The sequence below is a fragment of the Manihot esculenta genome, chromosome 7 (assembly GCF_001659605.2).
Source record: "Manihot esculenta cultivar AM560-2 chromosome 7, M.esculenta_v8, whole genome shotgun sequence".
Taxonomy (NCBI): domain Eukaryota; kingdom Viridiplantae; phylum Streptophyta; class Magnoliopsida; order Malpighiales; family Euphorbiaceae; genus Manihot; species Manihot esculenta.
This window is the reverse complement of record NC_035167.2, coordinates 5,108,099-5,129,735: the sequence shown is the minus strand read 5'-3', so window position 1 is coordinate 5,129,735 and position 21,637 is coordinate 5,108,099. Positions and strand designations below refer to the sequence as shown.

Here is a 21,637-nt window from a genome sequence, read left to right as displayed (position 1 = left end):
ACTCAAAACTACAAATTTAATCTACAAAAGTTAAAAAAAAAAATACAGCAGCTCTGATTCCTCTAAAATTCTGAAAGTAAAAATACACTATTAATTTAACTCAAATCTAACACTTTAATCCACAAAAATGAAACAAAAAAAATACAGCAACTAAAATTAGTTTAATTTCATAATGATTTCTGAAAAATAGTCTAAACTAACAAAAACCATACAATTTTTATAGATCGGACAAATTAATAGCTCAAAATATATTTTTAACTCAAAACTACAAATTTAATCTACAAAAATTAAAAAAAAAAATACAGCAACTTTGAAAGTAAAAATACATAGAAATATTAAGTCACTTTTTAAAAGAAATTATCTTGAAATGAAGTAGTTAATGGTAGATTGAAGCTTGTAATTGTAAATGAGAAATGTTTAGAGAAGCTTGAGATTGAGATATTTGAGAGAAAAGGAAAAGAAAGTTGGAAATTTTAGTTGCAAAATGAGGTTGTCTGCTGTGCTTGCTGGAGAAGAGGGACAAAAGTGGTCAAATTCAATGCATAGCTGGTTTTTGAATATATTCTCTGTAATCTGAAGTTTGTGTTGGGATAAAGTAACGGCCGTTACCGTTACATCACTGTCGGTAACGGCCGTTACCGTTACGTAACGGCCGTAACGGATGCAATTCAAGGGGGCCGTTGGGTAACGGCCTAACGGGTAACGACCCCCCTTGATACCGTTACATAACGGCCGTTACGTTACGTAACGGCCGTTATTTAATACCCTGAATCAGATACAACATAAAATGAATTGGCTATGAAATCTGAATATACTTTAAAAAGACTGAACGAAATCAGAATTGGTGGATTATATATTTTCTTTTTCTTGTGTCTTATTCTTTGGAATGAGACATGGAATCAGATAAAAAAAAAAAAATTGTAACTTCCTCATAAATCAGACCTGAAATGAACTTCATCTACCAGTGAAACAAGTGACACATGTAAAATGTTTATACACAGTTCTGTACAAATTGTTATATATTTTATAAATTGTATTGGTCCACTCTTTTCAAATAAAGACAATCCTGAAGGGCAATAATATCTTGCACCAATAGGAAGCTAAAACCAATGAACCTGAAAGGCCAATGTAATATTTGCATTGCTTTTTATCCAACAGCCAAAATCAAATGCTGAGGAAACCCTTCTCTTTCAAGCTTTCAATAGTGTCCTTGAAACTAACCTCCAAAGGAATGAAGTCAATATCCAAAGTTTTCGCTTTTTCCTTTGATACCTCATACTTTGTTAAGTAATTCAATCCAGAGCCACATCTGCAACTCATATTATATTCCATGATCAAATTAATCATTCAAAACAACTATTTCTCAATTATCCAAATAATTATAAATCTTAGTCATTTATATAGCTGGTCCAACATGAGCATGCAAAAATATATAAAAAAAAAACCATACTTTTTTGGAAGGTGCAATGTAGGATAATGTTGCTGACACAATCTTCAGAACCTCAGAGAAGTGGACATCTCTTTTAATGAAACAATATCTGCCACTAGCTGAAGGAATCTCCAAAGCTTGAATGTATGCATAAGCAACATCTCTTACATCGATGGATCTATAATATGCAACAGAATACTCTTAAGCTTTTGCTACCCAAAAAATAAAATCAATTCATTGTTCCCGTAACGATTCAGAAATCGAATCGCTACAGTATTAGAATTCAAATCGATTTAAAATCCTTAAAACTCATAACAAATCTATTATATGTTATGTTACACCTAATATAATTCTACACATCATCACACAAGTATATAAAAATACTTTCCTTTCAATAACCAAAATTCAGTAACATCAAAAACATATTTTATATTTTTTAACTATTTGAATCACTCATAAAATTTATTTAATAAAAATTATTTTTTTAATAAAAAAAATAAAATTATTTAAAAAAAAATAACTTACTTTCATTCTATATATAAATTTATTAATATATTTTACTTTTTAAATTAAAGCAAACCAGCGCCCGCAAAAGCTGACCGACCGAAGATAATTATGAAGAATGCTTTTTCCTTCACTTTTTTTTTTCTTTAAATTAGTCATTTGTTGTCACCATCTTCTTCTTCACAGCAACATTTCGTGCTTTTACAATCAAACCAAAACACCCAAAATGGCCGACGGAGTTCTCTCTAATGTTGTCGGAGATATCATTACCAAGCTGGGTTCTCGAGCCCTTCATGAGATCGGATTGTGGTGGGGCGTCAAAGGTGAGCTTAAGAAACTTGAGGCCACAGTTTCTAGTATTCGCAATGTTCTTCTGGATGCCGAGGAGCAGCAGAAACTTAACCGTCAAGTGAAAGGCTGGCTTGAGAGGCTAGAAGAAGTTGTTTATGATGCTGATGACTTGGTAGATGACTTCGCCACAGAAGCTCTAAGGCGCCGAGTGATGACTGGAAATAGAATGACAAAGGAGGTAAGTCTCTTCTTTTCATCTTCAAATCAACTTGTTTATGGTTTTAAAATGGGTCATAAAGTTAAGGCGATTAGGGAGAGGCTAGCTGATATTGAAGCTGACAGAAAATTTAATTTAGAGGTTCGTACTGATCAGGAGAGTATTGTATGGAGGGATCAAACTACGTCCTCTTTACCTGAAGTGATTATTGGGAGAGAGGGTGACAAAAAGGCAATTACAGAACTTGTATTGTCTTCCAATGGTGAAGAGTGTGTTTCAGTCCTCTCAATTGTTGGAATTGGAGGATTAGGGAAGACCACTCTTGCTCAAATCATATTGAATGATGAATTGATTAAGAATTCATTTGAGCCAAGAATATGGGTGTGTGTTTCAGAACCTTTTGATGTGAAAATGACTGTTGGAAAGATTCTAGAGTCTGCAACAGGGAATAAATCGGAAGATCTTGAGTTAGAAGCATTGAAGTCTAGACTGGAAAAAATTATTTGTGGGAAGAAATATCTGCTTGTTCTAGATGATGTGTGGAATGAGAATAGAAAAACATGGCAGAATTTAAAGAGATTATTAGTGGGTGGCTCTAGTGGAAGTAAGATATTAATAACCACTCGCTCTAAAAAGGTGGCAGATATATCTGGCACAATAGCACCACATGTTTTGGAAGGCTTATCTGTGGTGGAGTCTTGGTCTTTGTTTTTGCATGTAGCACTTGAGGGGCAGGAGCCAAAACATGCAAATGTAAGAGAGAAGGGAAAGGAGATTCTGAAGAAATGTCATGGAGTTCCTCTTGCAATAAAAACTATCGCAAGTCTCTTGTATGCGAAAAATCCAGAAACTGAGTGGCTGCCCTTTTTGAGAAAAGAACTCTCAAGAATAAGTCAAGATGGTAATGATATTATGCCAACACTGAAACTAAGCTATGATCATCTCCCATCACATTTGAAGCATTGTTTTGCATATTGCGCAATATATCCAAAAGATTATGTGATTGATGTGAAAACATTAATCCATTTTTGGGTTGCACAAGGGTTTATTGAGTCACCAGGTACCAGTGATTGTCTTGAAGATATTGGGCTTGAATATTTTATGAAACTGTGGTGGAGGTCATTTTTTCAAGAGGTGAAAAGAGATAGATGTGGAAATGTCGAAAGCTGTAAAATGCATGATTTAATGCACAATCTCGCAACTAGAGTGGATGAGAAGAGGATTCAGCTAGTAAATTTTAATACACCAAATATTGATGAGAAAACCCATCATGTAGCATTGAATTTAGATGTTGCACCACAAGAAATTCTTAACAATGCTAAAAGAGTACGATCGATTCTTTTGTTTAAGAAACATGATGTCAATCAGCTATTTATTTATAAAAATTTAAAATTTTTGCGTGTATTTACTATATATTCATATAGAAGAACGATGGATAATTCTATAAAAATGTTAAAATATTTAAGAGCTCGAATCTCTACCTCCAGATGGACTGCGGAATCTCGCTTGTCTTCAAAGACTAACCATTGACATTTGTCCGGCAATAAAGTGTCTGCCTCAAGAGATGCGTTCCCTCACCTCGTTACGAGAATTGAATATCAATGACTGTCCCCAATTGAAGGAAAGATGTGGAAATAGAGAGGGTGCGGATTGGGCTTTCATTTCTCACATCCCAAATATTGAAGTTGATGACCAAAGAATTCAAAGAGAGGGCCGCTATCTACTGGATGATGAAGCTTCGGTAAGTTGGTCCTTTTTCTCTCCAATTTGCAAATTAAACTTACATGAGAAAATCTTCACTCTATGATTCTATTTACACAGATCAATGAAGGATAAGTTTTGAAGTGTTGGATGTGTTTCTTCCAAAATGAGCAGTGTATTACCTTTGAGTCGTAAGTATCCTTTTGTCATTATTTCTTTACAATCAATATCAATATACAGAGTACCTTTTTTTTTCTTTTATTTTTTTTTTTATAATTGAGAATTTATTTGCTTTATGATAATATTTTAACACTTTTTTCCCACATATGCAGGCTCATCAAGCTAGAGGAATCATTTATTTGTTTTTTAGTCACCTGAAATTCTAATAAATTGGGATGTGGGAAACAAATTCAAAGAGATCTTAAATGCATTGGCAGGTCTTTCTTTTAGCCATCATTTTTATTCATTTTTTAATGTAATTCTGCCTTCATTCTTTTCATGGATATAACGGATTAATTTTGACTCTATGTGCGGAAGGTAGTAGACGTCGTGGAGAAGATGTTATTGTTGCAATTAGTTTGATTAGTCTTCTAAATTAGGATGAGAATTGATTGTGCTGAAGGTGATTGTCATATGTCAATTTCTCTTCACATGCACCATTCCTTTGTAAATTAAATCAGCAGCATATCTTAATTGTTTGGTATTTATTTAAGTTTTTTCAATGTCAAATGCAGAGGTGGAAAAAACCATTTATTCTGAAAACAAAATGTGATTTCTGGGTAAACATCATATTTCTCCCACACAAGGTAAACATCAAAACTCAATAGTCTTACCTTTGTTAACTTTGAAGTTCTTCCCAAAAAAAGAAAAAGCAAAGCATTCACCTTGTTAAAACCTTATTTATTTAAGGAGATTTCTGGGTGCATATGTTCTTGGCGAGTGGATATGCATTTTGAATAATTTTAACTGGACTTTCATTTCTCCATCAAGGCTCATCAAGTATGAGTTATCATTGGGATGCTATTGAAATTCTGGGATGCTGTTGAAATTCTTACTACATTGGGAAGTGGTGAACCAATGCAAAGGCTTGCCGAAATCATGCATTGGCAGGTCATGCTTCTATCCATCTTATTATTATTGTTATTATTATTAGTTTTGTAATTCTGCATCCCTTTTAATTTCACGGATTTAAAGATTAATTTGATTCCTTGTGCAGAAGTTACTCGAACACATTAAGAAACCACAACTACATGCCATGGCAGCAATTCCTTGATTGGCTTGGCATAATTCGCCTTGAAAGAACTGCTATTAATGTGTGTGGCCTTCCATAGAAGAATTTCTACTTATTGGATGACTACTTTGAGTCTGTTGCCAGAAGATTCACGCAAAGGTACCTCTCAAAAACACTTTTGAAATTTTTAGAGAGTAACTCCTCACTCAGATTCCATATGCAGTATTTGTGCAGTAAAAACAAAACGTGAGCTCTCCTCATCCTCTGTCTTCAAAAATAAGCGATTCAGTAAGTTATAAAGACTACTTGTAATATGAAATCCCCCTAGTTATTGCTTGTAAAGCAAATCTGTGATTTAATGATGATTCTGGCTTGAAACAGATGCTAAATTACTAGTGTGAAAATCCTCCATCTAGCAATTATCTTCATAACTTACACCTGCGGCAAAGATGATGGAGATTCACTAAGCTACGCATTGTGCCCTTGACATTCCGGAATAAAATCTCACCGGGATAAGTTTCCTATCTGTCACAGTTCAGAAAACAACTCAGTACATAGTAATCCTGCTAAGCCGGAAGCAGAAATGAAAGCTGAATGATGGGAGTTTTGCACACTTCTTCGAATGACTTTTTGCAGGCCCGCGTATTTCAGGATCTAGATTCTCACTCAACACCTCTGTTTCGATCATCCAACATGCAATGCCCAGACTCATGCTGTGCTGCTTTTTTGTTTCTAATTTCTCTTATTTTAAGTAGTTTTGCTACTATGCTAATCATTTGTTCATTCAATGCAAATAACATTATTTTCCTTTTTTTCCCTGAGAAATCAGTTTTTGTATAAATTGTTGTTTCCAGAATGTGTAAGAGCACTGAATTTTAGATGAATTTTGTAAGAGCATATCACAAGAACCAGAAATCAGATACAGCATAAAATGAGTTGGCTATGAAATCTGAATATACTTTGAAAAGACTGAACTAAATCTGAATTGGTGGATTACACATTTTCTTTTTCTTGTGTCTTATTCTTTGGAATGAGACCTGAAATCAGATAAAAAAAAGAGTAACTTCCTCAGAAATCAGACCTGAAATGAACTTCATCCACCAGTGAAACAAGTGACACATGTAATATGTTTATATACAGTTGTATACAAATTGTTATGTATTTTACAAATTGTATTGGTCCACTTTTTTCAAATAAAGACAATCCTGAAGGGTAATAATATCTTGCACCAATAGGAAGCTAAAGCCAATGAACCTGAAAAGCCAATGTAATATTTGCATTGCTTTTTATCCAACAGCCAATATTAAATGCTGAGGAAGCCCTTATCCTTCAAGCTTTCAATAGTGTCCTTCAGACTAACCTCCAAAGGAATGAAGTCAATACCCAAAGTTTTCACTTTTTTCCTTTGATACCCCATACTTTGTTAAATAATTCAATTCGGAGCCACATCTGCAACTCAGACCGCTATCGGCACTACGGTTCAGATCAATCTAAGGTTGCCGGAACTCATAGCAAATTTACTATACATCCTGTTACATTTGATATAGATCCATACATAATCACACAAACATGTAAAAACACTTCTATTTCAATAACAAAAACTTGACCTGCGCATGTATCAGAACTGGAAACATAAATTCATACTAGAGCTCTCATCAAATGTTTTAGTATAGTCAATATTACACACCTCAAGCTTAGTTCAAACATAATTTAGACTTAAAATCTTTTACATAAAAAAATCATAAAATAAGGATTATAAAGAAAACTCACGCAAAACACAATTCAAATTCACAAATTAATACATGTCCACAACTATGTTATTACAATGGACTATACCAACACCTCGGCCCACCTCTCGAGCTAATTCTGATCCTGCAAATCTGGAGTTAGGGAAAAGGGATAAACTATAAGAGGCTAGTGAGCAGAAACATAACAAAAGCAGTTTAATAAGACATATGATCGTATAAATGTGTCACAACACAAACAATTCATATCAAGATAGACTTGTCACCAGTGACTCTCTATAGATTCCAATAGTGCCCAGCCCACGACAAGCGCTTTTCAGAATTTCCTCTTAAACATAAAATAACATATCCATAGTGCCACGGATATAAAATGTGTAACCCTGGTCTTTCCCTTACACAGTGCCAAGGGCGTAGAATGAGCAAGTCCTGCTCTTTCCATATCCGTCATAACATACCATAACATACTTGAGGGCTAGAAGGTCATCTAACATACATCAACAACAATAATAAATTATGCAATGCATTATATTCGTGAATTCTAATGCAAAGCACCATAATCATATATATACATAGCATTTGTGATGCATAAGTATGCTTAAAACATTTGGTTTTTTTAAAATAATAATTGAGTTTAGTTCTACTCACCTCTGGCTGACGCACGCCTAATTTTGATACAGTTATCTTACTGCAAGTTTCTACGATCTTCCAAGTCCGATCCTACACAGATGGACTTAAATGAGGAACCAAATATAACTTTTACAACACTTAAAACTACCCCCTAAGAACATAGAAGAACACACGTAGGAAGCAAGCTGAAAAAGGCTGGACAGGGCACTTTCGGCAGCAGGTTCGACGGCCTAAAGTCCGCTCACAGATTCAAAAGTCAAACCTTTGGGGGCAGGTTAGGCCCGACTATTTTAATTGGTATCAGAGCCACCCTGAGTTAGACAAATTGTGCAGAGCTAGTGGGCCTGCGAGGAAAGAGCTACCCGTGTTAGATGAGGTGGAGCCGCCAGAGGTACTAGCGAACCACAGTACCTAAAGGTTCGGTCTTGGTTAGCAATTGTATCAAATTCAGTTGCGACGAGGACATCGCAAATTTAGCGAGACCGATTATAACGATCAGCTACCTGTTTCCGCTGCGGAAGCTGTCCCACATTGGGAGATTATAGAAAATCGAAATTGTATATAATAGTTAGCACGAAACTATTAAATAACTTGAGTTAACCATTTTGGGACAAGTGGAAAGTGGGTCCAAAAGTTATTTGGGCCAGTTTGGACCCGACTGTTTCAATTGGTATTAGAGCCACCCTAGATACAAATTGTGCTAGTGGGCCTACGAGGAAAGGGCTACCCGTGTGAGACGAGGTGGAGCCGCTCGAGGTACTAGCGAACTACAATACCTAAGGGTTCGATCCTGGTTAGCAATTGTATCCGATTCAGTTGCGACGAGGACGTCGCAAATTTAGCGGGACCAAGTGCAACGGTCAGCTACCTGCTTCCACTGCGGAAGCCGTCCCACACCGGGAGATTATAGAAAATCGGAATTGTATATAATAGGTAGCACAAAACTACTAAATAACTTAGATTAACTATTTTGGGCAAAGTAGAAAGTGGGTCCAAAAGTTATTTGAGCAAGTTTGGACCTGACTGTTTCAATTGGTATTAGAGCCACTCTAGATCAAACAAATTATGTAGAGCTAGTGAGCCTGTAAGGAAAGAGCTACCCGTGTGAGACGAGGTGGAGCCGCCCGACGTACTAGCGAACCACAATACCTAAGGGTTCGGTCCTAATTAGCAATTGTATCCAATTCAACTGCGACGAGGACGTCGCAAATTTAGCGGGATCGAGTGTAATGGTCAGCTGTTCGCTTCCGCTGCGAAAGCTGTCCCACATCGGGAGATTTTGGAATTGTATATAATAGCTAGCACGAAACTACTAAATAACCTGAATTAACCATTTTGGGTCAAGTGAAAAGTGAGTCCAAAAGTTATTTGGACCAGTTTAGGCCCTGTTGTTTCATGATATATTTATATACATTTTCTCATAGTATAAAAGGAGAACGATTACGAAGATAAAGGTACATTATCTATGATACTACTCAAACTCTAAGTTATTCATTAAATTTTTTCTATTTTTCAAAATACTGACTTTAGCGTCACAGTAGCTGTCATAGGTACTCATCACTGCCTTGCTGCTATAGGTACCCACCACTATCTCATATTTCCTCTCTTATAAATTCTAACCAATTATAGTACAGTTTCATTCCGACTACAACATCAATTTAATCTCAGCAATATCGAAAATATATTTTATATTTTTTAATAATTGAATCACTCATCAAATTTAATTAAAAAAAATACATTTCTATTAAAAATTAAATTATTTTTTAAAAAATAACTTTCTTTCCATCTGTATATATATATTTTATATTTTTTAATATTTGAATCACTCATCAAATTTAATTAAAAAAAATGCATTTCTAATAAAAAATAAAATTATTTTTTAAAAAATAACTTTCTTTCCATCTGTATATATATAAATGTATTAATATATTATTTAAAAAGCAAACCAGCGCCGTTCAAAGTTGACCGACCGAAGATAATCATTTAGAAGAATGCTTTTTCCTCCACTTCTTTTTTTTTCTTTAAATCAGTCATTTGTTGTCACCGTCTTCTTCTTCACAGCAACATTTCATCCTTTTACAATCAAACCAAAACGCCCAAAATGGCCGACGGAGTTCTCTCTAACGTTGTCGGAGATATCATTACCAAGCTGGGTTCTCGAGCCCTTCATGAGATCGGATTGTGGTGGGGCGTCAAAGGTGAGCTTAAGAAACTTGAGGCCACAGTTTCTAGTATTCGCAACGTTCTTCTGGATGCTGAGGAGCAGCAGAAACTTAACCGTCAAGTGAAAGGCTGGCTTGAGAGGCTAGAAGAAGTTGTTTATGATGCTGATGACTTGGTAGATGACTTCGCCACAGAAGCTCTAAGGCGCCGAGTGATGACTGGAAATAGAATGACAAAGGAGGTAAGTCTCTTCTTTTCGTCTTCAAATCAACTTGTTTATGGTTTTAAAATGGGTCATAAAGTTAAGGAGATTAGGGAGAGGCTAGCTGATATTGAAGCTGACAGAAAATTTAATTTAGAGTTTCGTACGGATCAGGAGAGTATTGTATGGAGGGATCAAACTACGTCCTCTTTACCTGAAGTGGTTATTGGGAGAGAGGGTGACAAAAAGGCAATTACAGAACTTGTATTGTCTTCCAATGGTGAAGAGTGTGTTTCAGTCCTCTCAATTGTTGGAATTGGAGGATTAGGGAAGACCACTCTTGCTCAAATCATATTCAATGATGAATTGATTAAGAATTCATTTGAGCCAAGAATATGGGTGTGTGTTTCAGAACCTTTTGATGTGAAAATGACTGTTGGAAAGATTCTAGAGTCTGCAACAGGGAATAGACCGGAAGATCTTGGGTTAGAAGCATTGAAGTCTAGACTGGAAAAAATTATTAGTGGGAAGAAATATCTGCTTGTTCTAGATGATGTGTGGAATGAGAATAGAGAAAAATGGGAGAATTTAAAGAGATTATTAGTGGGTGGCTCTAGTGGAAGTAAGATATTAATAACCACTCGCTCTAAAAAGGTGGCAGATATATCTAGCACAATGGCACCACATGTTTTGGAAGGGTTGTCTCCGGATGAGTCTTGGTCTTTGTTTTTGCATGTAGCACTTGAGGGGCAGGAGCCAAAACATGCAAATGTAAGAGAGATGGGAAAGGAGATTTTGAAGAAATGTCATAGAGTTCCTCTTGCAATAAAAACCATCGCAAGTCTCTTGTATGCGAAAAATCCAGAAACTGAGTGGCTGCCCTTTTTAACAAAAGAACTCTCAAGAATAAGTCAAGATGGTAATGATATTATGCCAACACTGAAGCTAAGTTATGATCATCTCCCATCACATTTGAAGCATTGTTTTGCATATTGCGCAATATATCCAAAAGATTATGTGATTGATGTGAAAAGATTAATCCATCTTTGGATTGCACAAGGGTTTATTGAGTCACCAAGTACGAGTGATTATCTTGAAGATATTAGGCTTGAATATTTTATGAAACTGTGGTGGAGGTCATTTTTTCAAGAAGTGGAAAGAGATAGATATGGAAATGTAGAGAGCTGTAAAATGCATGATTTAATGCACGATCTCGCAACCACAGTGGGTGGGAAGAGGATTCAGCTAGTAAATTCTGATATACTAAATATTAATGAGAAAATCCATCATGTAGCATTGAATTTGGATGTTGCATCAAAAGAAATTCTTAATAACGCAAAAAGAGTACGATCGCTTCTTTTGCTTGAGAAATATGATTGCGATCAACTATTTATTTATAAAAATTTAAAATTTTTACGTGTATTTATGATGCATTCATATACAACGATGGATAATTCTTTAAAAATGCTAAAATATATAAGATATCTTGACGTTCCGATAACAAGGGACTTAAAGCACTTTCACATTCTATTACCGATTTGCTGAATTTACAAGTATTAGATGTCTCTTACTGTGTCCAGCTCAAAGAATTGCCTAAAGATATTAAAAAGCTTGTAAATCTTAGGCATTTATATTGTGAAGGTTGTTACTCTTTGACTCATATGCCACGTGGGCTTGGGCAGTTGACTTCACTTCAGACGTTGTCGCTGTTCGTAGTGGCAAAAGGGCATATTTCCTCAAAGGATGTTGAAAAAATAAATGAACTGAATAAGCTTAAGAATTTGAGGGGACGTCTTGAAATTATAAATCTGGGTTGTGTGGATAATGAGATTGTAAATGTTAATATGAAAGAGAAACCAGTCCTTCAATCATTGGAATTACGTTGCGAGGAGAGTTGGGAAGATTCAAATGTTGATAGAGATGAAATGGCATTCCAAAATCTCCAACCGCATCCCAATCTTAAAGAGTTACGTGTGCTTGGCAATGGAGGCAGGAGGTTCCCAAGTTGGTTCTCTTCCCTCACGAATCTTGTCTATCTCTGTATACGGAATTGCAATAGATATCAGCATCTCCCACCAATGGATCAAATCCCTTCTCTTCAATATCTACATATTCGTGAAGTAGATGATTTAGAGTACATTGAGATTGAGGGACAAGCAACATCATTCTTTCCATCCCTAAGGGTTCTCGTGCTATATGGTTGTCCTAAGCTTAAAGGATTGCAGAAGAAGAAGGATGATTCGACAGCTCTTGAGCTACTCCAATTTCCTTGTCTTTCGTATTTCGTTTGTAGGGACTGCCCTAATTTGAACTCCATCCCTCAGTTTCCATCTCTCGATCATTCACTATATTTGCACTGCGCAAGCCCACAACTTGTGCACCAAATATTCACACCATCAATCTCTTCTTCTTCCTCAATCATTCCTCCTCTCTCTAAATTGAAGATCCTTCAGATTACGGACATTGAAGAGCTGGAATCTCTACCTCCAGATGGACTGTGGAATCTCACTTGTCTTCAAAGACTAACCATTCAGATTTGTCCGGCAATAAAGTGTCTGCCTCAAGAGATGCGTTCCCTCACCTCGTTACGAGAATTGAATATCAATGACCGTCCCCAATTGAAGGAAAGATGTGGAAATAGAAAGGGTGCGGATTGGGCTTTCATTTCTCACATCCCAAATATTGAAGTTGATGACCAAAGAATTCAAAGAGAGGGCCGCTATCTACTGGATGATGAAGCTTCGGTAAGTTGGTCCTTTTTCTCTCCAATTTGCAAATTAAACTTACATGAGAAAATCTTCACTCTATGATTCTATTTACACAGATCAATGAAGGATAAGTTTTGAAGTGTTGGATGTGTTTCTTCCAAAATGAGCAGTGTATTACCTTTGAGTTCGTAAGTATCCTTTTGTCATTATTTCTTTACAATCAAGATCAATATACAGAGTACCTTTTGTCATTATTTCTTTACAATCAAGATCAATATACAGAGTACCTTTTCTTTCTTTTATTTTTTGTATAATTGAGAATTTATTTGCTTTATGATAATATTTTAACACTTTTTTCCCACATGTACAGGCTCATCAAGCTAGAGGAATCATTTATTTGTTTTTTACTCACCTGAAATTCTAATAAATTGGGATGTGGGAAACAAATTCAAAGAGATTTTAAATGCATTGGCAGGTCTTTCTTTTAACCGTCATTTTTATTCATTTTTTAATGTAATTCTGCCTTCATTCTTTTCATGGATATAACGGATTAATTTTGACTCTATGTGCAGAAGTTAGTAGACTTCGTGGAAAAGATGTTATTGCTGCAATTAGTTTGATTAGTCTTCTAAATTAGGATGAGAATTGATTGTGCTGAAGGTGATTGTCATATGTCAATTTCTCTTCACATGCGCCATTCCTTTGTAAATTAAATCAGCAGCATATCTTAATTATTTGGTATTTATTCAAGTTTTTTCAATGTCAAATGCAGAGGTGGAAAAAACCATTTATTCTGAAAACAAAATGTGATTTCTGGGTAAACATCACATTTCTCCCACACAAGGTAAACATCAAAACCCAATAGTCTTACCTTTGTTTACTTTGAAGTTCTTCCCAAAAAAAGAAAAAGCAAAGCATTCACCTTGTTAAAACCTTATTTATTTAAGGAGATTTCTGGGTGCATATGTTCTTGGCGAGTGGATATGCATTTTGAATAATTTTAACTGGACTTTCATTTCTCCATCAAGGCTCATCAAGTATGAGTTATCATTGGGATGCTATTGAAATTCTGGGATGCTGTTGAAATTCTTACTACATTGGGAAGTGGTGAACCAAAGCAAAGGCTTGCCGAAATCATGCATTGGCAGGTCATGCTTCTATCCATCTTATTATTATTGTTCTTATTATTAGTTTTGTAATTCTGCATCCCTTTTAATTTCACGGATTTAAAGATTAATTTGATTCCTTGTGCAGAAGTTACTCGAACACATTAAGAAACCACAACTACATGCCATGGCAGCAATTCCTTGATTGGCTTGGCATAATTCGCCTTGAAAGAACTGCTATTAATGTGTGTGGCCTTCCATAGAAGAATTTCTACTTATTGGATGACTTCTTTGAGTCTGTTGCCAGAAGATTCGCTCAAAGGTACCTCTCAAAAACACTTTTGAAATTTTTAGGGAGTAACTTCTCACTCAGATTCCATATGCAGTATTTGTGCAGTAAAAACAAAACGTGAGCTCTCCTATTCTTCTGTCTTCGTAAATAAGCGATTCAGTAGGTTATAAAGACTCTACTTGTAATATGAAATCCCTCTAGTTATTGCTTGTAAAGCAAATCTGTGATTTAATGATGATTCTGGCTTGAAACAGATGCTTAATCACTAGTGTGAAAATCCTCCATCTAGCAACTATCTTCATAACTTACACCTGTGGCAAAGATGATGGAGATTCACTAAGCAGCGCATTGTGCCCTTGACATCCCGGAATAAAAACTCACCGGGATAAGTTTCCTATCTGTCTCAGTACATAGTAATCCTGCTGAGCGGGAAGCAGAAAGAAAACTGAATGATGGGAGTTTTGCACACTTCTTCGAATGACTTTTTGCAGGCCTGCGTATTTCAGGATCTAGATTCGCACTCAAGACCTCTGTTTCGATCATCCAACATGCAATGCCCAGACTCATGCTGTGCTGCTTTTTGGTTTCTAATTTCTCTTATTTTAAGTAGTTTTGCTACTATGCTAATCATTTGTTCATTCAATGCAAATAACATTATTTTCCTTTTTTTTCCTGAGAAATCAGTTTTTGTATAAATTGTGTTTCCAAAATGTGTAAGAGTACTGAATTTTAAATGAATTTTGTAAGAGCGTATCACAAGAACCAGAAATCAGATACAGCATTAAATGAATTGGCTATGAAATCTGAATATACTTTGAAAAGACTGAACTAAATCTGAATTGGTGGATTACACATTTTCTTTTTCTTGTGTCTTCTTCTTTGGAATGAGACTTGAAATCAGATAAAAAAAAAGAGCAACTTCCTCAGAAATCAGACCTGAAATGAACTTTATCTACCAGAAACAAGCGACACATGTAATATGTTTATATACAGCTGTATACAAATTTTAATATATTTTACAAATTGTATGGGTTCACTTTTTTTAAATAAAGACAATTCTGAAGGGCAATAATACCTTACACCAATAGAAAGCTAAAGCCAATGAACCTGAAAGGCCAATGTAATATTTGCATTGCTTTTTATCCGACAGCCAAAATCAAATGCTGAGGAGGCTCTTCTCCTTCAAGCTTTCAATAGTGTCCTTCAACTAACCTCCAAAGGAATGAAATCAATATCCAAAGTTTTCGCTTTTTTCTTTGATACCTCATACTTTGTTAAGTAATTCAATTCAGAGCCACATCTGCAACTCAGATTATATTCCATGATCAAATTAATCATTCAAAATAACTATTTCTCAGTTATCCAAATAATTATATATCTTAGCCATTCATATAGCTGGTCCAACATGAGCATGCAAAAATATAAAAAAAACCATAGTTTTTTGGAAGGTGCAATGTAGGATAATGTTGCTGACACAATCTTCAAAACCTCAGAGAAGTGGACATCTCTTTTAATTAAACAATATCTGCCACTAGCTGAAGGAATCTCTAAATCCTGAATGTGTGCATATGCCATATTTTTTATATCGATGGATCTATAATATGCAACAGGATACTCTTGAGCTCCTGCTATACATTTCGATAATAATTCAGAAATTGAACCGCTATCAATATTAAAATTTAAATCGATTTAAAGTCATTAAAACTCATAATAAATTTACTATACATCATATTATACCTAATGTAACTTTATACATCATCACAAAATATATAAAAATACTTTCATTTCAATAACAAAATTTTAGTAACATCAAAAATATATTTTATATTTTTTAACGATTTAAATCACTCATAAAATTTATTTAATAAAAAATAAAATTATTTTATAAAAAATAACTAACTTTCATTCTATATATAAATTTATTAATATATTTTACTTTTTAAATTAAAGCAAACCAGCGCCGTCCAAAGTTAACGGACCGCTTTTTCCTCCACTTCTTTTTTTTTTTTTTTATTTAAATTAGTCATTTGTTGTACCGTCTTCTTCTTCACAGCAACATTTCATCCTTTTACAATCAAACCAAAACACCCAAAATGGCCGACGGAGTTCTCTCTAACGTTGTCGGAGATATCATTACCAAGCTGGGTTCTCGAGCCCTTCATGAGATCGGATTGTGGTGGGGCGTCAAAGGTGAGCTTAAGAAACTTGAGGCCACAGTTTCTAGTATTCGCAACGTTCTTCTGGATGCTGAGGAGCAGCAGAAACTTAACCGTCAAGTGAAATGCTGGCTTGAGAGGCTAGAAGAAGTGGTTTATGATGCTGATGATTTGGTAGATGACTTCGCCACAGAAGCCCTAAGGCGCCGAGTGATGACTGGAAATAGAATGACAAAGGAGGTAAGTCTCTTCTTTTCGTCTTCAAATAAACTTGTTTATGGTTTTAAAATGGGTCATAAAGTTAAGGCGATTAGGGAGAGGCTAGCTGATATTGAAGCTGACAGAAAATTTAATTTAGAGGTTCGTACTGATCAGGAGAGTATTGTATGGAGGGATCAAACTACGTCCTCTTTACCTGAAGTGGTTATTGGGAGAGAGGGTGACAAAAAGGCAATTACACAACTTGTATTGTCTTCCAATGGTGAAGAGTGTGTTTCAGTCCTCTCAATTGTTGGAATTGGAGGATTAGGGAAGACCACTCTTGCTCAAATCATATTGAATGATGAAATGATTAAGAATTCATTTGAGCCAAGAATATGGGTGTGTGTTTCAGAACCTTTTGATGTGAAAATGACTGTTGGAAAGATTCTAGAGTCTGCAACAGGGAATAAATCGGAAGATCTTGGGTTAGAAGCATTGAAGTCTAGACTGGAAAAAATTATTAGTGGGAAGAAATATCTGCTTGTTCTAGATGATGTGTGGAATGAGAATAGAGAAAAATGGCAGAATTTAAAGAGATTATTAGTGGGTGGCTCTAGTGGAAGTAAGATATTAATAACCACTCGCTCTAAAAAGGTGGCAGATATATCTGGCACAACAGCACCACATGTTTTGGAAGGGTTGTCTCTGGATGAGTCTTGGTCTTTGTTTTTGCATGTAGCACTTAAGGGGCAGGAGCCAAAACATGCAAATGTAAGAGAGATGGGAAAGGAGATTTTGAAGAAATGTCATGGAGTTCCACTTGCAATAAAAACTATAGCAAGTCTCTTGTATGCGAAAAATCCAGAAACTGAGTGGTTGCCCTTTTTAACAAAAGAACTCTCAAGAATAAGTCAAGATGGTAATGATATTATGCCAACACTGAAGCTAAGTTATGATCATCTCCCATCACATTTGAAGCATTGTTTTGCATATTGCGCAATATATCCAAAAGATTATGTGATTGATGTGAAAACATTAATCCATCTTTGGATTGCACAAGGGTTTATTGAATCACCAAGTACGAGTGATTGTCTTGAAGATATTGGGCTTGAATATTTTATGAAACTGTGGTGGAGGTCATTTTTTCAAGAGGTGGAAAGAGATAGATGTGGAAATGTAGAAAGCTGTAAAATGCATGATTTAATGCACGATCTCGCAACCACAGTGGGTGGAAAGAGGATTCAGCTAGTAAATTCTGATGCACCAAATATTGATGAGAAAACCCATCATGTAGCATTGAATTTAGTTGTTGCACCACAAGAAATTCTTAACAATGCAAAAAGAGTACGATCGATTCTTTTGTCTGAGGAACATAATGTCGATCAGCTATTTATTTATAAAAATTTAAAATTTTTGCGTGTATTTACTATGCATTCATATAGAATAATGGATAATTCTATAAAAATGCTAAAATATCTAAGATATCTTGACGTTTCCGATAACGAGAAACTTAAAGCACTTTCAAATTCTATTACGGATTTGCTGAATTTACAAGTATTAGATGTCTCTTATTGTGACGAGCTCAAAGAATTGCCTAAAGATATTAAAAAGCTTGTGAATCTTAGGCATTTATATTGTGAAGGTTGTAACTCTTTGACTCATATGCCACGTGGGCTTGGGCAGTTGACTTCACTTCAGACGTTGTCACTGTTCGTAGTGGGAAAAGGGCATATTTCCTCAAAGGATGTTGGAAAAATAAATGAATTGAATAAGCTTAACAATTTGAGGGGACGTCTTGAAATTAGAAATCTGGGATGTGTGGATGATGAGATTGTAAATGTTAATTTGAAAGAGAAGCCACTCCTTCAATCATTGAAACTACGTTGGGAGGAGAGTTGGGAAGATTCAAATGTTGATAGAGATGAAATGGCATTCCAAAATCTCCAACCACATCCCAATCTTAAAGAGTTACTTGTGTTTGGCTATGGAGGCAGGAGGTTCCCAAGTTGGTTCTCTTCCCTCACGAATCTTGTCTATCTCTGTATATGGAATTGCAAGAGATATCAGCATCTCCCACCAATGGATCAAATCCCTTCTCTTCAATATCTAGAGATTTGGGGAGTAGATGATTTAGAATACATGGAGATTGAGGGACAACCAACATCATTCTTTCCATCCCTAAAGACTCTCGTGCTATATGGTTGTCCTAAGCTTAAAGGATGGCAGAAGAAGAAGGAGGATGATTCGACAGCTCTTGAGCTACTCCAATTTCCTTGTCTTTCATATTTCGTTTGTGAGGACTGCCCTAATTTGAAGTCCATCCCTCAGTTTCCATCTCTCGATGATTCACTACATTTGCTGCACGCAAGCCCACAACTTGTGCACCAAATATTCACACCATCAATCTCTTCTTCTTCCTCAATCATTCCTCCTCTCTCTAAATTGAAGAACCTTTGGATTAGGGACATTAAAGAGCTCGAATCTCTACCTCCAGATGGACTGCGGAATCTCACTTGTCTTCAAAGACTAACCATTGAGATTTGTCCGGCAATAAAGTGTCTGCCTCAAGAGATGCGTTCCCTCACCTCGTTACGAGAATTGGATATCGATGACTGTCCCCAATTGAAGGAAAGATGTGGAAATAGAAAGGGTGCGGATTGGGCTTTCATTTCTCACATCCCAAATATTGAAGTTGATAACCAAAGAATTCAAAGAGAGGGCCGCTATCTACTGGATGATGAAGCTTCGGTAAGTTGGTCCTTTTTCTCTCCAATTTGCAAACTAAACTTACATGAGAAAATCTTCACTCTATGATTCTATTTACACAGATCAATGAAGGATAAGTTTTGAAGTGTTGGATGTGTTTCTTCCAAAATGAGCAGTGTATTACCTTTGAGTTGTAAGTATCCTTTTGTCATTATTTCTTTACAATCAAGATCAATATACAGCGTACCTTTTCTTTCTTTTATTTTTTGTGTAATTGAGAATTTGTTTGCTTTATGATAATATTTTAACACTTTTTTCCCACATATACAGGCTCATCAAGCTAGAGGAATCATTTTTTTCTTTTTTTACTCACCTGAAATTCTAATAAATTGGGATGTGGGAAACAAATTCAAAGAGATTTTAAATGCATTGGCAGGTCATTCTTTTAACCATCATTTTTATTCATTTTTTAATGTAATTCTGCCTTCATTCTTTTCATGGATATAACGGATTAATTTTGACTCTATGTGCAGAAGTTAGTAGACTTCGTGGAAAAGATGTTATTGCTGCAGTTAGTTTGATTAGTCTTCTAAATTAGGATGAGAATTGATTGTGCTGAATGTGATTGTCATATGTCAATTTCTCTTCACATGCACCATTCCTTTGTAAATTAAATCAGCAGCATTTCTTAATTATTTGGTATTTATTCAAGTTTTTTCAATGTCAAATGCAGAGGTGGAAAAAACCATTTATTCTGAAAACAAAAATGTGATTTCTGGGTAAACATCATATTTCTCCCACACAAGGTAAACATCAAAACCCAACAGTCTTACCTTTGTTTACTTTGAAGTTCTTCCCAAAAAAAGAAAAAGCAAAGCATTCACCTTGTTAAAACCTTATTTATTTAAGGAGATTTCTGGGTGCATATGTTCTTGGCGAGTGGATATGCATTTTGAATAATTTTAACTGGACTTTCATTTCTCCATCAAGGCTCATCAAGTATGAGTTATCATTGGGATGCTATTGAAATTCTGGGATGCTGTTGAAATTCTTACTACATTGGGAAGTGGTGAACCAAAGCAAAGGCTTGCCGAAATCATGCATTGGCAGGTCATGCTTCTATCCATCTTATTATTATTGTTCTTATTATTAGTTTTGTAATTCTGCATCCCTTTTAATTTCACGGATTTAAAGATTAATTTGATTCCTTGTGCAGAAGTTACTCGAACACATTAAGAAACCACAACTACATGCCATGGCAGCAATTCCTTGATTGGCTTGGCATAATTCGCCTTGAAAGAACTGCTATTAATGTGTGTGGCCTTCCATAGAAGAATTTCTACTTATTGGATGACTTCTTTGGGTCTGTTGCCAGAAGATTCGCGCAAAGGTACCTCTCAAAAACACTTTTGAAATTTTTAGGGAGTAACTTCTCACTCAGATTCCATATGCAGTATTTGTGCAGTAAAAACAAAACGTGAGCTCTCCTTTTCTTCTGTCTTCGCAAATAAGCGATTCAGTAGGTTATAAAGACTCTACTTGTAATATGAAATCCCTCTAGTTATTGCTTGTAAAGCAAATCTGTGATTTAATGATGATTCTGGCTTGAAACAGATGCTTAATCACTAGTGTGAAAATCCTCCATCTAGCAACTATCTTCATAACTTACACCTGTGGCAAAGATGATGGAGATTCACTAAGCTGCGCATTGTGCCCTTGACATCCCGGAATAAAAACTCACCGGGATAAGTTTCCTATCTGTCTCAGTACATAGTAATCCTGCTGAGCGGGAAGCAGAAAGAAAGCTGAATGATGGGAGTTTTGCACACTTCTTCGAATGACTTTTTGCAGGCCTGCGTATTTCAGGATCTAGATTCGCACTCAAGACCTCTGTTTCGATCATCCAACATGCAATGCCCAGACTCATGCTGTGCTGCTTTTTGGTTTCTAATTTCTCTTATTTTAAGTAGTTTTGCTACTATGCTAATCATTTGTTCATTCAATGCAAATAACATTATTTTCCTTTTTTTTCCTGAGAAATCAGTTTTTGTATAAATTGTGTTTCCAGAATGTGTAAGAGCACTGAATTTTAGATGAATTTTGTAAGAGCATATCACAAGAACCAGAAATCAGATACGGCATTAAATGAATTGGCTATGAAATCTGAATATACTTTGAAAAGACCGAACTAAATCAGAATTGGTGGATTATACATTTTCTTTTTCTTGTGTCTTATTCTTTGGAATGTGACCTGAAATCAGATAAAAAAAAAAAAAAAAGTAATTTCCTCATAAATCAGACCTGAAACGAACTTCATCTATCACTAAAACAAGTGACACATGTAATATGTTTATACAC

At 35.5% G+C, this 21,637-nt stretch overlaps 3 protein-coding genes and 1 long non-coding RNA gene across 24 annotated transcripts; all 4 read left to right on the top strand.

The window, feature by feature from the left end:
* The first annotated feature begins 2,159 nt into the window (after nt 1-2,159).
* LOC122723962 (putative disease resistance protein RGA3) lies at nt 2,160-4,277 on the top strand. Its single transcript, XM_043958092.1, has 3 exons — nt 2,160-3,767; nt 3,991-4,182; nt 4,263-4,277. Exons 1-3 carry the CDS (start codon nt 2,160-2,162, stop codon nt 4,275-4,277), a joined length of 1,815 nt encoding a protein of 604 aa, XP_043814027.1.
* A 349-nt stretch (nt 4,278-4,626) lies between these two features.
* LOC122724019 lies at nt 4,627-6,185 on the top strand. The gene is made up of 6 exons (XR_006351188.1): nt 4,627-4,764; nt 4,877-4,948; nt 5,133-5,252; nt 5,359-5,532; nt 5,597-5,661; nt 5,755-6,185. It is a non-coding gene; the product is annotated as an uncharacterized LOC122724019 (long non-coding RNA).
* Nucleotides 6,186-9,691: 3,506 nt separating this feature from the next.
* LOC122724018 (putative disease resistance protein RGA4) lies at nt 9,692-14,884 on the top strand. Of its 6 annotated transcripts, none has more exons than XM_043958220.1 (10): nt 9,695-10,149; nt 11,793-12,854; nt 12,935-13,006; nt 13,189-13,293; nt 13,391-13,478; nt 13,591-13,662; nt 13,847-13,966; nt 14,073-14,246; nt 14,311-14,333; nt 14,471-14,884. In XM_043958220.1, the coding sequence occupies exons 1-3, from the start codon at nt 9,847-9,849 to the stop codon at nt 12,947-12,949; spliced, it is 1,380 nt and encodes a 459-aa protein (XP_043814155.1). In that variant the 5' UTR covers nt 9,695-9,846; the 3' UTR covers nt 12,950-13,006; nt 13,189-13,293; nt 13,391-13,478; nt 13,591-13,662; nt 13,847-13,966; nt 14,073-14,246; nt 14,311-14,333; nt 14,471-14,884. The 6 variants fall into 6 exon arrangements, with proteins under 6 accessions (XP_043814156.1, XP_043814155.1, XP_043814154.1 ...); XM_043958219.1 differs by having other exon boundaries at nt 14,311-14,375; XM_043958217.1 differs by lacking the exon at nt 14,311-14,333.
* Nucleotides 14,885-16,232: 1,348 nt separating this feature from the next.
* Nucleotides 16,233-21,307, top strand: LOC110619482 (putative disease resistance protein RGA3). 16 transcript variants are annotated; one of them, XM_021762969.2, is made up of 9 exons: nt 16,233-19,321; nt 19,402-19,472; nt 19,610-19,715; nt 19,813-19,900; nt 20,013-20,085; nt 20,270-20,389; nt 20,496-20,669; nt 20,734-20,798; nt 20,894-21,307. In XM_021762969.2, the coding sequence occupies exons 1-2, from the start codon at nt 16,310-16,312 to the stop codon at nt 19,414-19,416; spliced, it is 3,027 nt and encodes a 1,008-aa protein (XP_021618661.2). In that variant the 5' UTR covers nt 16,233-16,309; the 3' UTR covers nt 19,417-19,472; nt 19,610-19,715; nt 19,813-19,900; nt 20,013-20,085; nt 20,270-20,389; nt 20,496-20,669; nt 20,734-20,798; nt 20,894-21,307. The 16 variants fall into 16 exon arrangements, with proteins under 16 accessions (XP_021618661.2, XP_043814145.1, XP_043814142.1 ...); XM_043958210.1 differs by lacking the exon at nt 19,610-19,715; XM_043958207.1 differs by lacking the exon at nt 19,813-19,900.
* Nucleotides 21,308-21,637: the final 330 nt, after the last annotated feature.